The following is an 18393-nucleotide window of genomic DNA, read 5'->3' as shown; positions in this document are numbered from 1 at the left end:
ACGACCAGAATCTACATTTTGCGCTTGTGTTTTAATCACTATCAACAAGGCAAAACCAGAGAACCTACAGCAGCTGTGCATGTCAAATACAGCATTTGTTTATTCTGTTACTCCGTCATCTCATAGACAGTCACCTTGTCATATAAATGTGTGAACCCTTGGTGCGTGTGTCCTTGTTTGCATGTCCTGGGCTTCGGATTGATTTTTGTTTGCTGAACACTATACGTTCCCAGATCACTGCTGACCTCCAAATCTGAATTCCCCCCACCAGCAGGTGTGAGTGAGGACAGACAAAGTCAATCATCTGATGAGAAGCTGCGGCTCAGGAAGAGACTGCCATGAAGAAGAAGGAGAGCTCAGCCTCGGGCAGCTGGCCCCTCGACAACAGCCACATCCCCTCTGCAGTAAAGAACTCCTGCCGTCCCAATCTGAAGGTATTGTTCTGCAGAAACCAAGTATCTGGATGTGTATGAAACTCTTCATTGAATTGATTGAAGAGAAAATACTTGGTGAGAATTTGCCCATAGGTTTTTAGATTCTGTATCTTTAGGTTTACATAAGCCAGTGGGTACAACGTATGAGAAAGGTCATACGAACACTCAGCCTGACGGGAGAGACGGCCCACAAGGCTGTGATTGGGGAGTCACCTGACTGGTGTGTAAGAAAATAGGACTAGAGTCACATGTGCAAAAGAAACTGTGTCACAGAATACATGTGATAGTGATCGCACCTTCTCATGTGTGCATGTTGTGTATACAGTATGTAAAAACAGACATGACTGTCGGCGCCTCTGCTCTACGAGGATGATTTCCTCAGATGACGAGCTGACAAGAAGCACTGAAGGAGTCTTCTGTGTTTGTTTATATGAATCCCTGAAACACCAACTGAAGCATGCTGCATGTTCCAGTCCTAGCTGATGATGACATGCATGCAAAGTGTTGAGTAAAGTGTAATTGGATTACCGTGACCTTTGTACTTTTGAAATGAAAACGTAGGTGGAGCCTGCGTCAGTCATGCATCGTGATCCCTGTGTCGAGGCAGCAGTAGATCGGCAGCTCCCGTATCCCCATGTCTTTTGTTTGTCATATTTTTTGACATTGCAGCAGGACACTGAGCTGTTTGAAAACTTTAATTTCCGTCAAGCTGTGTTCGCCTTGTTTTCAGAGACGGCGAACCTCTGTGTCTCAGGATGGTTCTCAGCGCAGGGGAAATCATTTTCATATCAATATACAGTGAACTGTGTCTCCTTTCCCTAATATATGTGGAAATGTTGTGGAAAAACTTTTAATTGGATAATATTTTGTTGACCTTGACCTCTGGCCGATGTCCTCTCAAGTATATTATTCTTACCAGGTTTGAGGAAATCAGTCTGTGCATTGTTGATTCACACACATAGAGATGACAGAATTGGTTTGCAGGTTTATGTTTAAAAAGCTGCTTAGGGAAATTCTTCAGCTACGAGCCAAAACAATGAGGAATTTCAGTCATGCTGTGTTTTGTGGTTTAATCCGATGGTAAAACCTCTCACTGTGGTGCTCTTTATACAACATTCACTTGTTTTTGTCTATTGCTTTTGGTTTTATGTGACATTAAGATTGTATGAGATACTGTAGCCGTCAGATGCAACAAAGTAAATCACTACTTTTGATTTATGTTGAATGTTTTGAAAGTGCAATGTTGATATAAAGAAGTACACCATTGACTGTTATAATGGAAATGCAGGTTACCTTAGGTCGAGTAAAACTAGACTAATACTTCTGGGGAAACAGACCCAAGTAATCGGATTATGGGAGTTATTCAAACCAATATTTGGATTCTTGGTTTTTCAAAAACACTGTGCACTTCCAATGGGAAATGCTGGTCTCTCCAAAGTAATTTATAATTTTGTACAAAATTGATGCAAACTAAATGAATCATGTAAACGTGCTGAGCAGCATTCGTCATAACAGGGATATGAGGACGTATGTGTGCATAACTGGTGTTGGGTTCATGTCAGAGTTAATGTCATAGTAACAATGAAGCACAACATAAAAGAGACGACTCCTTTGAGTTTTACACACATCAATATTATCTATGGAGTCGTATGACATGCATACACTGTGTGGTATGAATGCTAACTACGTTCTCACACTGAGGGGTTTTGTCCACATTAGTAGTTGTTATAATTACACTGCTCCAACCGCCGTTTTTCCAATTGACAGAAGTTGCAGTTAAGTCTATTATCACCCTGTGCCATTATTTGTTATCACTCAAAACAATGAAACTGATGGAGTTTTCAGATCTCAAAGTCTTGGACATGACATGGAAGACAGGCCTGTGTGTGCGTCATGGACAATGATGTGTGTGTGTGTGAGTTTGGGCTATTTTCCTTCACAAGGGTGAAGTCTTTTGTTTCCTCTTACCTGTTTCCAATCATGCTGTGTCTCCTTTGGTCCGTCAGCTCTCATACTTTGGACTGTGGACAGTGTCTGTGTCACAGTGTGATTGGCTTCTCTAATCCTCTCTTTGTTAGCAACTGTCAGTGACAACAGGTGGCTGAGGGAGAGGAGGATGAAGCTCAATACTCCCATAAATCCATCTGTGAGATATATATGTATATGTACATACTGTGTGTGTGTGTGTGTGTGTGTGTGTGTGTATATACTGTATATGTATGTATGTATGTATATATGTATATATATATGTATATGTGTGTATATATGTGTATATATATATATGTATGTATATGCATATATATATATATATATATATATACAGATAAAATTATGTACATATATGTATGTATATGCATATGTGTATATATATATACAGATAAAAATATGTACATATATGTATGTACATATATACACAGACACACACACACACACAGGGTTATTATTACACTTATTTTCTGACTTTTCATGACGTCATTCTTCTCTTAGATGTTCCTCGCAGCCTTGTCCTTTGCCTCCTTTGCTAAGTCTTTATCTGGCAGCTACATGAAGAGCACAATCACACAACTGGAAAGGCGGTTTGACATCTCCAGTTACCTGATCGGCATCATAGACGGGAGCTTTGAAGTAGGTGAGTTTCTCTGTTTTCTCATCCACGCGTCTCTTTATTTACGCTGGGTATTCATGAAGCATTTAGATGCTAATGCAGGTATAACTTCCCAGCACGTCGGCCGGTTTGACATCATAGAGGCTTGAATATTATTAATTGAATTGTACCGAGTGAAAAATCCTTTTGTGGGCATGAGTTAGAGGGATTTTGTAATGATTTGTGTTGTTGCACAACAGACTGGGAACATCAAATGAAGAATAGGTCGTACGTTTGCAGATAAATATGAATACATAAATATTTATGTTGACATCTTATGAACATCCACTTCCTTAGGTTGCTATAACATGCTATACTCAATTTGTCAAAAAAAATTCAAATTTTGGGTCAAATTTTTTTTTGTCAATTTTCTTTTCACATTTTGGACGACATAGTATAGTAAGACGTTTTTGTCAAATTTTGGATGAAAAATTTTGGGTCAAATTTTTTTTTTCAAATTTTGGATGACATGGTATAGAATGACGTTTTTGTAAAATTTTGGACCAAACATTTTTTTCAATTTTTTTTTTCAAATTTTGGTCGACATAGTATAGTATGACGTTTTTGTAAAATTTTGGACCAAACATTTTTTTTCAATTTTTTTTTTCAAATTTTGGTCGACATAGTATAGTATGACGTTTTTGTAAAATTTTGGACCAAACATTTTTTTTCAATTTTTTTTTTCACATTTTGGACGACATAGTATAGTATGACGTTTTTGTCAAATTTTGGATGAAAAATTTTGGGTCAAATTTTTTTTTCAAATTTTGGATGACATGGTATAGAATGACGTTTTTGTCAAATTTTGGGAAAAAAATGTTTTTGTCAATTTTTTTTCAAATTTTGGTCGACATATTATAGTATGACGTTTTTGTAAAATTTTGGACCAAACATTTTTTTACAATTTTTTTTTTCAAATTTTGGTCGACATAGTATAGTATAACGTTTTTGTAAAATTTTGGACCAAACATTTTTTTTCAATTTTTTTTTTCAAATTTTGGTCGACATAGTATAGTATGACGTTTTTGTAAAATTTTGGACCAAACATTTTTTTTCAATTTTTTTTTTTCAAATTTTGGTCGACATAGTATAGTATGACGTTTTTGTAAAATTTTGGACCAAACATTTTTTTCAATTTTTTTTTTCAAATTTTGGTCGACATAGTATAGTATGACGTTTTTGTAAAATTTTGGACCAAACATTTTTTTTCAATTTTTTTTTCAAATTTTGGACGACATAGTATAGTATGACGTTTTTGTAAAATTTTGGACCAAACATTTTTTTTCAATTTTTTTTTTCAAATTTTGGTCGACATAGTATAGTATGACGTTTTTGTAAAATTTTGGACCAAACATTTTTTTTCAATTTTTTTTTCAAATTTTGGACGACATAGTATAGTATGACGTTTTTGTAAAATTTTGGACCAAAAATAAATTAAAAAAAAAAAAAATAATGCAACCAGTAATTCTTTGTAGATGTCATTCATGAAGTAGATCTTTGTAATTGTGTTGATTTATAAAGTGGAAATGCTGGTCCTCACTTTGTCAGCAACCCAGTCCTCAGTATGCAGCAAGTACAAGAATGTGTGTGTGTGTGTGTGTGCGTAGCATGACTCTCTGTATCATTCAGGTGACTGATTTTAAAGTTCCAGTGTGCAAGAATTAGTGACATTTAACAGTGAGACTGCAGATTATAACAAAAGGAGGACTCCCCTCCTCTCAGTGTGTCAGGGAATGACGATGGCAGTGCAGTAAGCCTCCACTTCATAACATGAAACTCTAGCACAAGATGTCATGACCCTTGCCTGACATACATACTGTATAAAAGACGTAATGTAAGGCCAAGAAACAAAACTATTTTTATTTCAAAGCGATTATACGCTTATATAAACGTGCTTATAAGGATTTTTAATTCAAAGGCATGATTTCATTTCTAAATAACGCAAACCTTTTGAAAAATACTCCGACTAAGATTTCCTTCTCACCTTCTCATCATTTCATCCCTGTAGGGAATTTGCTGGTGATTGCCTTTGTGAGCTATTTTGGTGCCAAACTTCACCGGCCCAAGATCATATCAGTGGGATGTCTCTTGATGTCTTTCGGGACCTTCTTGATGGCCATGCCACATTTCATCAGTGGTCGGTATGTACAATAGGAGATCTGTATTCATAATGTATGCACTGCTGTTCAAACGTTCACATGTATTCTGTGATGGATGATCCTGTGCACCACAGATCGTCTAACAATACCCGGTGCTTTCTTCCTTCCCTTTTTTAACAGTCACATTGGTATTTTGTACGCAGCTATAAGATCGAAACAGCCATTAGATCGTCAGTGAATTCAACCAATAACCTCTCTCCATGTCCAGTGAGTTCAGCGGAGTCCAGTAGTGTGGGGGACAGACCCTCTCTACTGCCACCTAATGGTAGAGTCATTTGTAGATTCCTTAGTGTGCTTAGTCAGCAAGTATTTGAATTACAACTCCTCAGCTCACCTTAACGGTTTGTTTTTCAACTTTAGGTTGTGTGCGAGAGTCTAGTGTTTCCATGTTGGCCTACGTGTTTTTGGGAAATGTTCTGCGAGGGATTGGAGAGACTCCGATACAACCTTTGGGAATCTCCTACATTGATGATTATGCAGAGTCCAAGAATACGGCTCTCTACATTGGTGAATACACTTTATATTTTATATTTGTAGGTTTGGACAGAAAGTTGGGAAGTGAACCTGTCTTCATGAAACTTTTTTTTAACGGAAACCTATTTCCAAAATGTATTGTCAAGGTCTGTTATGTATGTGAAGCTCATCTATTGCATGTTCAGTACATCTGGAATTTGCTAATGTGACGTGACCAATGGAATACCTCTTGCATACACTGTTTCTTGCAACATGGTCCTCTAAAACTATAGATACCAAGATATATTTGGTTAAGTTCATGTCTTGTTTGTCTATTACAGGTTGTGTCCAAACAATAGCAATCATCGGCCCTGTCTTTGGATACCTACTGGGTTCACTTTGTGCCAAAATTTACGTTGATATCGGTTACGTGGACATGGGTGAGTAAGCGAGGGCATCTTTCCTCTATTTATACAATAGTGCAGTGCCCGTAGGAAGTAAGTATTCCTACTTTTTTAGTAGTATCTCTTTCATACTGCTAGGTCCAGAAAAAACAAAACTTAAGGGACAGGAAATGACATCAGCCACAGAGGCTACTGGGAGCTAACAGCAGTTAGCATTTGCAAAAGTGATCATTTGCAGGCTCTAGCAGACACATTGCCGTCATATATAACATGTATCCTCTGAGGCTGGAAGTTTGTGTAGGACTCTGTGCTGCACTGTGGAGCCAAGAATATAATTTTTTTGCGGACTTACAGTTTTCCAAGTGATAGCTCTAGTGTGTTCTGACGGTGCATCTGCCTGGTGTAGCGTGATAAATCAGCGAAATTTAAAATTGCTCCAAAAAACGTGAAAATCAAGGAAACACACCATTGGGTTCGAAGTTCAAAGATTTGTGGCTCCAATTCTCCTTCATGTCTTTTGTACTTTTTTGCCAGTATGGATTTGAAATGGGTCTTAAATTGTATTCATTATGGTCTTAAAAAAGTCTTAAATTTGACTTGTTGAAACCTGCAGAGACCCTGACACACCGACACAACTTGCTTTAGATAGATTTCACTTGCATCGTCTGTTATTTACTAAGATATTAATATGTAGCTCAAAAGAAAATTGTACCTGCAGTGAATGACCGAGAAGCAAGCAAAACAAATCTCTAATGAAAGTTTTCTCATCACTTCACAGAGACAGTGACCATTACTCCCAGTGACGCCCGCTGGGTGGGGGCATGGTGGCTGGGTTACCTCATCGCTGGCATCATCACTCTCATGACTGCTGTTCCCTTCTGGTTTCTGCCCAAATCACTGCCAATGCCTGTGGATAAACATGACACCAGCTGCACACCAGAGCAAAGCAGGTTCATCAAAGATTCACCAAACATGAAGCACAAGTTCAGACCAGAGGAGCCGCCTAATTTACATCAGATGGCCAAGGGTATAAAGACAAACAAATTGATTGCAGTGTTTATTGAATAATAGCATTGTGATGCATACAGTCGTTTCTGTGAGGATGTAACAACTTTTCCTTTTTTTTTTACGATGAACAAAACATTTTACCTGACACTTACTTGTGACTCATTTCTTAAGAAACCATCAGAATCCTTTTTTTTTTTTACCACAACTGCAAACTCATTTTAACTCCCAGTATGCTGTATGTAGATGATGACATTTTAAATCCATTTCTGGGTCTAGTTTTGAATGCCACACGCTGACAATTTCAATCTATAAATTATGAGAACATGAATTTCTAAACCCCCCTGAACAGCATGTGCTCTTGTCGTCTAGTGGGCAAAATGTGAACCACACGGCTCCTGTTTCAGTCTGATCGTGGTTGTATTTTTCTCTTATCTCCTGTCACACAGAGTTTGTGCCTACATTGAAGAGTCTCCTTGGAAATCCAGTGTACATCATCTACTTGTGTGTGACCATCATTCAGTTCAACTCTCTCATTGGTATGGTCACATACAAACCCAAATACATCGAGCAGCACTATGGCCAGTCGGCATCGAAAGCCAATTTTCTTATGGGTAAGCAGATTATGATTATAATGAATCCCTCATTTTATGATTTTTTTCAGATGATGTATAATTTAGCACAAAAAGTAAGGAAGTTTGTGTTTGGTGGATTATTTCTTTGTTGTAAGAATGATTCTTAGCAATTAATCTCATACCGTTAGAAATTGCATTCATGGGATGAGCAGTAGAGTTGAGTATGTGAGCTGCATCCATGAAAAACTTGCCAAATCTTCTTTGCCAATGCCGAACAGCTTATTCTGCTACTGACTCTTGCTTTGAGCTTTTGGCAGCGCAGTGTTTCCCTCACAAGTCTTGTCATAATATTGGAGTCAATCTCAAAATGAGATTCTGCAACCAGTGGCAATCCAATATCTCCATAGTCCAGGACCGATCTCTTTCCTCCAAGAAGACAATGCTCGCTCCTGCAGAGCGAGGTTTATCAGAGACTACCTTATGATTAATTTTTACTAATTTGGGAGTGGAGAGGATAGAAAGGCCTGAGGAGGAGCTACCAGGCTGTTGTGACTGTGTATGGTTCTTCCACATGCTACTGAAGCCCCTGTTTGTTAAAGGAGACACATTATGCAAAATCAACTTTTTAATCATTTTAATACTTATATTTGGGACTCTGGAGTTCCTATGAGTAGGCAAAGTGTAAAAAAGATGACTCGGTCATGTTTTTGTGGTCCTCCACGTGATGTTGACTTCTGCACTCATTGTTACGTCACATTGAGACATTCCTGGAATTGTTTCCTCGTGGAGCTCCGATTTGTCCCTAAAAAACGCGAGAGTACAGGCGAGGAGGGCAATAGTATCTGGAAGAGCGGAAGTCCACAAAGTGTTCTATTCTTGGCTGCACAGTGCAGCACAGAGTTCTACACAAACTTCCGGTCTCAGTGGATTTACGTGTCTAGTGGATACATTTTACATATGACGGCAATGTGCTGGCTTGAGACGGCAAATGATCGATTTTCCAAATGCTAACTGCTGTTAGCTGCCGGAGCCTCAGTAACGCTGACATAGTTTCCTGTGTCTCATTTGCATTTAAAGAGACAGGCACTCAAAACTGAGCGTTCTGAACAGGGCTGTTTTGGCAGAGTGATTGAACTGCTGTGGTGCTTCATCCTTATGGTATTTTGACCAAAGCATGTCACAGACATGTTCATTAGGACACCAGGGAACTAGTTTAACTTGGAGAAATAGGCTATAATATGTCTACTTTAAATTGTTTCTTCGAACACCAGTCATTCTATCCAATAACAAGAGTCAATAAGCAGTATAAGATTTATACCCAACAAGCGTTATTACAACAAAGAAGTAATCAACCAAACACGTGCTTTTTCTAAACCTGTGTTGCTGAAAGAACAATATTTACGAATGCTAAGTGAAGTGAGCTGGATGGTCATAAGTGTTTCATGAGATTTTGATTAATATTTAATGCTCCAGCTCCGACATGCCTCTTAAGTAAAGGCTACAGCTTTTACGACGACAACCGAGATTCAAGGCTCGAGATGTGGTGTCATTTTCCTTATTTACCTGCATAAATAAAAGAACATTGAAGTGTTTTTTCCCTGGACCCACATCAGTGTTTCAAGAAACGGTTGCAAATGTGAAATAACATTTTAAACCACGGTGGAAAAAGTGCAGACAATCTTTTCATCCACGTAACTGAATAAGTAAAGAGATGATGAGAAATACCACATCCTCTCAACCATCAATAATCATTTTCATCTTTCACAACATGACCTCAGGTCACTTCACCTGAAGTATGAATGAGACTACTTTGATATGAATTAGCTGAATGTTTTTGATCTTTTGTTTCCAGGAGAACAGACTTTTGCCTCGTCATCAGGTTGTTTTCTTATCCAAGAATGTGTTGTCTTGTTGTGCCCGTTTTTTTTGTTTAGGAATGATCAACATCCCAGCTGTGGCCCTCGGGATGTTCTCTGGAGGTGTTGTTATGAAGAAGTTCAGGTTGGGTGTCATGGGAGCAGCTAAATTTGCCTTTGGGACCTCCCTGCTGGGATATCTCCTGTCACTCTTTTTCTTAGCCATGGGCTGCGAGAACCCTAAAGTGGCAGGCGTCACAGTTTCATACACTGGGTTAGTGACGTCTGTGTGTTTTTCCTGTCAATTCTGCAACCATTCATCCTCTCTCTGTCTTTCTGTGTTGGGTTCTTTTGATCCATTTTTCATGACAGCTGTCAATAATATATGTGTTTTTTTTTCTCATGTTGTCACATCCTGCAGCGTGGAGGCCATGTCTTATCAGGAAAAATCTCTCTTCTCCGACTGCAATTCTCAGTGCTCGTGCTCAGGCAGAGAGTGGGATCCAGTGTGTGGAGAGAATGGGATCACGTACGTGTCGCCATGCTTGGCAGGATGCACCTCCTCCTCTGGCTCTGCAAAAAACCTGGTCAGACACACTTTTATGAAATGGACAAAAGGAAATGCTGTTGCTCGACACTTTCCACACCTCAATAATGTTTTTGTTTGGTGGACATTTTGTTGCCCAGTGTGATGGATGTGGACATTTTCAGCCCAAAACATAATACTCTCCCTGCTGCTCTCTTTCTTTATTCAACCAATGCATTGTCTACCACCATATCTTGCTCTCATGTTGTCCTTTTAATACAAATAAATTCAAAATATTTTTCAGTTTTGTCAACAACTTCATCAAATTCATAAAAAGTAACACATATGGATTCTAACTTGGGAGTGGGAATGGCAGGGTTACTCACGATACGATGCATAGTCCTTGATAATCACTATATTGCAAGACCAAGACAATCATATAGTGATATATCACTATATCTGTCTAACTGAAACAAAATGTCCGTTAAAAGTGCACGATTTCTCTTTTGTTTATTCACAACATAGAGAACAATGTGCATAAAGTCTATGCATTGAACATGGATGATGCATCTCTTAACGTAGCTTCCTGGTGAAGAATGAAATGGAGACTTCTTCTGGCGGACAAGGTTTTCTTTTCTTTGCAAAGAAAAGGTCAATCTACACACGAGTGTTTGAGATGAAGAAAGAGCCAGAGCATGGCGAGAGCTAAACGTTTATACCTGAGGAACTCCCCTTTGTCTGTTGAAGGGGTCTGACCCTCCAGGCCGTGCCTTCACACCTCTTTGTCTACTGCAGTCATCAAGTAGCGATGCCTGGCGAGTGAAAATGGGAGGGCCTGTTTACTTTAGAGCGCCTTCATTTATTAATTAAAATATTGATATTTGCCCTGTAATATTTGATATTTGTATCGATTATCGTATTGCACGACGAAGGACGACGTTATTGCACCAAATTGATATTTTGACCCACCCCTGTTTCTAATAAACAGACACAACTGTGACTGACTGTGTGGTTATATGGAGAAGACTGAAACCTTTCACCAGAGCATGAATGACTCATGACTCTATAAGATTTCTCAAGTGACAATTATCAAAATGGCATATTGACTTACGGCCATTATTTTGAGTTTGAAGTGCTGTTTCATTCTTATCACACAGTTTTTGTAGTTTATTGATAGTCATTGTGATAAAATGTCTGCTATTAAAGATGAGGTTTTACTCACCGTTGACAGTTGAGTACATTATGGTTTTAGACTCATTTATGGACAGAAATCAAACGGTGAAAGCATTTAATACCAGTTATTTGATATAAAAGTGTGTATGTATAAACATATCATAGGAATATACTGAACATTGTGTTGATATTGAAGAAGCATAGTGTATTGTTATTGAATTATTGCCTCGTCCTTGCTGCTTATCATCTAACACTGATATCAAAACATGTGTTTGTCTCTTAGGTTTTTGACAACTGCAGGTGTTTGGCGCTGACTATGATCCCTTCAGGCAACATGACGGTCACTCTGGGTCAGTGCCCACGCAACGACGACTGTGAACAAATCTTTCCGTACTTCCTGGCTTTGTCTGTCCTCAGCTCATTCATTATTTCTCTTGGGGGGACACCTGGCTTTGTGCTGCTTATCAGGTCTGTCAACAGTCCTCTTGTGGGCTCTTGTTATGTACCAGACAAGTTTTGAACTGATGTTATCACTGTGTCAGTCTATTTGACAGTATCTGTTATGTAATTAGTATTTTAAACATCTTATTCTTTTGTCTATTATAGCAACTTTTTTTTATTGTTATAAGTTGTCCTTGATGTGTTGTGTGGTTGAAAAGTCAGATATAATGTTTCCGGTTTGTTTCCATAGGTTCATTAAACCTGAGCTTAAATCTCTTGCACTTGGAATCCACACACTGGCCACTCGTATGCTCGGTGAGTATAACTTTTCTGCACATTAATGCACAAGGAGTGAGGACAACTGTGGGAACCTTTCTTAATGTAGCCCTTAATCTGCTGATCTAACAACTGATTTTACACTGTACAATAGCTGGAATACCTGCCCCCATATACTTTGGAGCCATAATCGATACAACCTGCCTCAAATGGGGATACAAGCTGTGCGGAGGAAGAGGAGCATGTAGAATATATAATACCTCAGCTTACAGGTAAGATAATAATCTACAATCGCACGGGTGATACTGTGACATTAAAATTCTGAAGAACCCATTCAGATGACTTGTGACCAGCCATCGCCAAGTTGTCATTTAACGCTGACACGTCAGTAAAAATGATCATTTTGTCTCTTCTGACAGGATAGTGTACCTGGGCCTGACACTGGTCTTGAGGACAGTCTCCTTCTTCTTTTGTATTCTGGGATTTGCTCTGCTCAAAAGACATATTAAGAGGAAGGAGAAAAAGGCTCTCGCCAGTGAGAATGGTGAGATGGCGTCACTGAGGAAAGAGGAGAACGGCTCCGTGCACTGTGAGCAGGTAATACTGTCCACAGACTGCACTTCTGACTCAGAAACTCACTTGTGAGACTCGACACAACCACCTCTCATCTGAATCAGCTCCATGTAGCACGAAGTAGCAATATACACTAATTACACATTTATTAATACAAAACACGTGTATTAAACAAAGACTGATATTATGACATATCTGAGAAAAAGCTTTTTTTATACCTACAAATGTGGTATTTGACCAATGTGAAATTTGAATGTATGAATGTAATGGTGCTTAAATTTCCTAGGTCCTTTTATTATTACTGTTGTGTTAACCCATGGTGGTTTGAAACAAGAGTCTTGGAGTGTTGGCGGGTTAAGCTTAAGGAGGTTTAGATATTAACCTGGGTTCAGTTAATCTGTCTGCAAATCAGGCCAGTGTTTGCAGCAGCAGCAGATTCTGTGATGTGGAATCCTGTTTTTTTTCCCCACTTAATCTGATGGACTACTTACACTCACACACTAGTGGTGTTACACTGACATCACACCTCATATTTTATGTTTTTTAGGTTAAATAAATTACTTTTGTGAAGTCATTGAAACCACTGTGTTCTCCCTCTTCTTTGCCATAAACAAGATCATCATGATTAAGCTTAATATGATTATTTTTCAGGTTTAGCGTGTCTAAATAAGAGGGTTAAATGGCATCACCTCAGTCTTTGGCTGTGCTTTAATTTCATAGAAATACAAATATTCCACACATCTGTTGTCAGTTATTCCAGTGGCACAAACACACTGGAATAACTGCATTTAGCTGCACTGAAGCAAAGTAGCCGTTTCAGCCTGTGGTGAGATGAGGTGAAACAACCCGATCAAAGAGGAAACAAAGGACAGCTGCAACTATGGTGTTCGCCTCGAGGGTTAAAACCATTATTTCTTTGTAGAGATAAAGATAAAATACAGCATTCCCACAATGGCATCACTGTTTCCTTATTTTGTGGCTTCATCACAGTGAGTTACCAAGAATAAAGGAACAAATGTGCAGCCGTCAAACCGCTCAACAACGTGTATATTTTATATCTGCAGCATCAGTTTACAAACATAATATATATATAATAACATGTGTATAATAAACTGTGTGTAGTCTTGTCATCATGGAGCATGTATCCTCATGTATGGTGTCCGCCTTTGCAGTGATTACACAAAAAAAACCACACTTTCATGCCCTTTATTTGTAATATTATGTTATGTCCTTTTTTTTTTTTTAACAAAAGAAACCTCAAGATCGGTGTTGCATTATCATTATTTATTTTTTCTTTTAACAGGGAAATCCACCATTCAAGACAGATATTTGAACCGCTATTTTAAAAAGAAAATAAGCTAATTGCTATAATTGCTTTTTCAATGGTTTATAATAAATACAAAAACACGTAAGCTCTGCATCTCATAGACATTCTATCAGCAGTCATTTAGCATTAGCATGACGACCGTCAACCACTAGAGGGAGCAGGTATTAAAAGATGATACAAAAAGGCACAATGTCAGTTCAGGCATTTAAAAATATTCAGTGCTATTGTTTATCCAATAAACGGTCGTTTGCTTAATTCTATCAGCTCAAACGTGCCGTGGTGAATGTGATAAAGGAAAACACGAATGCGGCCTCTGTCGCTGTGTTCCTGTGGTCACTGATCCTTTTTGTCTTCAGAGCTCTGGAGATTCTGTGGATTAAGTAGCGAATTAGAACATAAAAACCCCCAGGATTTGGCCGTTTGTTTGTTTGTTTTTTGGATGGTGTTACCTGAAGTTGATGGTGTTCCCTCAGTAGTCTGTCGTACTCCTGTGCCAGACCTTTCGCCTGCCTCTTCATGGCTTCCACTTCGGCATCAGACTTGTGCACAGCTACAAGCACAAACACAAACCAGTCACTGCGTGTCAGAATTCGTGATTTCAAGGTTTGCATTAACACTTGTGAAATGTTGGACTGATAACTCGCCCTCCTGTGCAGTCTTCAGTTGACCTGCCAGCTTCTCCACCTCCTGCTTCAGTTGCTGGTTTTTTGCTGACAAGGAATTTTCCTCATCGAGGAGAGTCTGAGTACATACAAAAATACAAAATAGAAACCATACTCTGAACAATGCAACATGAACATGACTCACTCTGACACTTAAATCACTCAAAATATGATGAAATTGTTGCGTGAGGCATACATTTCAGAGCTGGTGTACTGAAGGAAAACTCAGATAAAATTAGCTTCATGTTTTCACCAAGCTCGATTTAACTGTATCTCTTACTTGTTTGAGTATTAAGTTGTCTTCCTCGTGCCGTTTGGCTGCTTTGGCTGCACTTTCCATCTGTGCCTGAAGGCCTGCGCTGTTCTCCAGCGTGACCGCAGCCTGGTTTAGCAGCGTGACAACCCGACGCATGACACTGTGATAGGAAAAGAAAAGCCAATCATTGCCTTGCGTGTACTGCAAAAGGTGAATATAGGCGACTGGGCATAAGTATGGAAAGCCGTTAAGCTCACAGCCAGAGGAAGAGGGAGAAGCCAGATATGTAGAGGTTCCTCTGGGCCCTGAACAGCTTCATGTGGACGTGGTCGTACACATTCGGGTTCGCCTTCGCATCTTGCATTGGCTCAGGCCCGGAGTATTTGTGTACCTCACGGAATGCATCTGAGTGTGAGCGGGAGAGCGGAGGCATGACTGTTGCAGTTTGACTTAAACACATGTATATCAGGCTTCCTGGTGTTGTTCAGCATCTGACACTCACAGCAGATTGTCTCTGACTCACCGCAGACTGCTTACCAAGGAAAAGAACAATCAGAACCATGATCATAGTAAAGAAGCATTTGTTCCAGTATGGTGATAACCAGCTCCATATTCTCCAGCTGAAAACCTTACGCCATCTGCAAAGTAGGTCAAAAGGACAGTGTGAGTGCAGCTGTCATAACAAACGGTCGATCAGAGAGGATGTGGACGTACTCTGCTGGTGAGCGGTATGAACTGCATGTTACAGTTTTCTTGCTCGTGCACAGAACATGTTGTTTTATGGTAACACAGACTGTATGTTGCTGTACTGTATGAAATTACCTCTGTGCTGAAATGAAGGGTATACAGAAGATGAGGTTGACTGCTATCTCTCCATAGAGGAAGAAAGCCACAGCCGTCCACTGGAGAGTCATTGTCTCTGTGATTTCATGAGAAAAGTTGATTTACTCTGTGTGTGTTTAGTCCAGGAGTGAATTAATATGACACCCACACTTTGAGACATATCCATACAGTGTCATTCATACAACAGTTTTTATTAGTACGCAGAGCCGCACAGTAACGGAGTACATTTACTTGAGTATGGTACTTGAGTACTTTTTAATTTTAAGGGATCTGTACTTTACTCGAGTATCATTTTTGGGGAGTACTCATGACTTTACTTAAGTACATTTGAGAGGCAAATATTGTACTCTTTACTCTAATAAATTTCTATCCATAACCGTCATTACCCGTTAAAGAAACGACTCCATGGTCAGATTTAGTTGATGAAGACAGTTGGTCCATCCCGGGAATGTTCCAACCTGTGACCCCACCTCACCAGACTATTTCAATTTTCTGAACAAGTTAATGATCGTGTTCGCTTCAAGTTTTTGCTGCGTTTACCAAAACAAAACTTCATCACCGCCAGTGATATTGCACATTGATACAAGCTGAGCATTAGTTTTGAGGTTCTTGAGTTTGCTGTGTGTTTAACACGGTCAGGTTCAAATGTGGATGCAACAAATCCATGAAAACTCTAGCAGAGAGTGAGAAATGTTAAAAAAAACATCATAAAAGGTAAAAAGGTGAAAATGACTTGATTTTACTTTCAATTCCTTTTACATTCTTCAAGGTATTAACATGAACATTTTACAGAACTCTATCTAGGATGTTTCTGTATGTAAATGTAAGCACTGTGGCAGTAGTAATGCAATATTTAGAAAACGTACTCTTGATACTCAAGTATCACTTTTAAAAACAAGTACTTTTACTTTAGTAGACATCTGACTGTAGTACTTTTACTTGTACTTGAGTAAAATTTAGCAAGGGGTATCTGCACTTTTACTCAAGTAATCAAGCTGTGTACTCTGTCCACCTCTGCTAGTACATAGCTTTTGTGAACGTTGTTTCTCTGCCTGTGTTTGGTCTTCATGAAACAGAAATGATGTTAAAACATTATTAATATTCTCCGTCATTCATCTCAAAACAGGCCATGTCTAGTGTTTTCAGCGGCAGAGCAGGGACAGGTGACGACAAGGAGCATTTATTCCATCAAACTGATCATTGATCCTGTTTTTGGAGCAGTTTATTTGTGTTTTAAGTCACACTCCAACCAAATACCTTTACCAGCACAATGTTGCCGTTTCATCTGTCTGGACACAAAACAAATGACTTCCTGCGTGCAGCGCAAGAATGCACACGCGCACACACACACACACAGAGAGAGCGTCACTAGATCAAAACATTGCTATATTAAGAAACAGAGAGAGAGAGAGAGGGAGTAGTGTGGCCTTGTGTGAATTCATTTGACAATGATTTGAATGTAGCATTTAAAAGTTACGCACTTCAGCTTTACTGTCATTCACACCAGACATGTAGCAGTGGATAATACAAAAACACCTCAAACATATTCTTAGTTAGTTACTGTTGGGCTTTTCATAAATTAAAAAAATAGACTGCAGTAAATATCCATTGCTTCTTGCTATATTTAGACTTTTATTAATAACTTAATTAACAAAACCATGTTCTATTCTCATTTTAGTCTAAATCCAGGAGGAATTCAGCCCGTTCCAAGAAATAAAATCAAGTTGTTCGCTTACCAGACAGACCGCAGAGGAATGGGAGAGTTCAGAGAGGCACATGGGCTCATTCTCATTCACAACAGCTGCTGAGAACCATCAGAGAACCGACAGAGTTCTAAATAAATCTCCTCTGGTCAGTTGACCTCATTGGTCGGCTCCCTTTGGATTATTTAAAAGACCACAGCATTCTGTGATCCAAGTGCTTTACTTTCAATCTAGTGAATAACTGCAAGATGTGACTTAATACATTTGACCCATTTTCCCCCAGTATGTCCGTGCGTGTGTGTGTGTGTATATGTGTGTGTGTGTGTTGATGCCATCACACGTTTCATGTCATGCATACAAAGAACAGTCATGTGACGAGGGAGACGAGCTGTGTTTTTAAATATAAATTAAGTCAAACCTTAACTTTAAACCAACTAAATAGAGATATTATCTCTATTTAGAATATATTATATCTCTTTTGATATGTTGACTTTTATGACTCAGCATTTCCTGCACGAAACATGGCACAGAAAAAATACACCCATGTCCACAAGGTGGCAGTATTATCTCATGATATAATATACAGGAGCTTCTTTTTTTTTTTTTAGGTCAGGGAGTGTTCTGTAATTATGTCAGTTGTCTTTAGTAGCAGCTACAGATAAGGCAAAGACAAACAATGGACACTGAAAAGACATTTTCTTTTAACATTTAAGCATTTAGCAGACACCATTATAAAAACCATTAATGGAATATAAAGTGGTGTAAAAAGGAAGAGACTCATTTACGAGAAAACAGATACAGTTTGAAGCCCTGGTTTAATTGAGCTGACACTCAGTTATTCAGGAAGCTTGTTCCACAGGTAAAACTGTCCCAGATGACAGTGACGTACATTATTTAGACCATTTAGTGATTCACAGACAAGCAACCAGTTTTCAAACTACTCTTTGCCTCCTACACTGAGCCAGTGCTGATGTAATGTTTTACTAAGATCTGTGCTGACACTATATTAGAGTAGCCCAGTCCGCTGAAACATTTTTTGCAATTACCTTTTAATGTAACTCCAGAAGTTTCATCTGAGCCCAT

At 38.9% G+C, this 18393-nt stretch overlaps 2 protein-coding genes across 2 annotated transcripts; one reads left to right on the top strand and one right to left on the bottom strand.

Annotated features, from left to right (window-relative positions):
• Positions 1 to 338: 338 nt before the first annotated feature.
• Positions 339 to 12591, top strand: LOC310930618 (solute carrier organic anion transporter family member 1C1-like; the record flags this gene model as incomplete). Its single annotated transcript, XM_083893653.1, has 14 exons — positions 339 to 434; positions 2922 to 3063; positions 5087 to 5219; positions 5381 to 5502; positions 5598 to 5744; positions 6032 to 6130; positions 6873 to 7121; positions 7549 to 7713; positions 9609 to 9804; positions 9952 to 10117; positions 11513 to 11697; positions 11921 to 11985; positions 12101 to 12218; positions 12366 to 12591. The coding sequence occupies 14 exons, from the start codon at positions 339 to 341 to the stop codon at positions 12589 to 12591; spliced, it is 2109 nt and encodes a 702-aa protein (XP_083749779.1).
• A 1197-nt stretch (positions 12592 to 13788) lies between these two features.
• bcap29 (B cell receptor associated protein 29) lies at positions 13789 to 17424 on the bottom strand. Its single transcript, XM_083894406.1, has 8 exons — positions 17344 to 17424; positions 15587 to 15683; positions 15302 to 15402; positions 15022 to 15169; positions 14789 to 14924; positions 14491 to 14587; positions 14296 to 14396; positions 13789 to 14215 (listed from the first exon to the last, which is right to left on the bottom strand). The coding sequence occupies exons 2-8, from the start codon at positions 15676 to 15678 to the stop codon at positions 14180 to 14182; spliced, it is 711 nt and encodes a 236-aa protein (XP_083750532.1). The 5' UTR covers positions 15679 to 15683; positions 17344 to 17424; the 3' UTR covers positions 13789 to 14179.
• Between the last annotated feature and the right edge of the window lie 969 nt (positions 17425 to 18393).

Source organism: Microchirus variegatus, assembly GCF_963457635.1.
Source record: "Microchirus variegatus genome assembly, chromosome: 8".
Classification (NCBI taxonomy): Eukaryota; Metazoa; Chordata; class Actinopteri; order Pleuronectiformes; family Soleidae; genus Microchirus; species Microchirus variegatus.
This window is presented reverse-complemented; position numbering and strand designations above follow the sequence as displayed.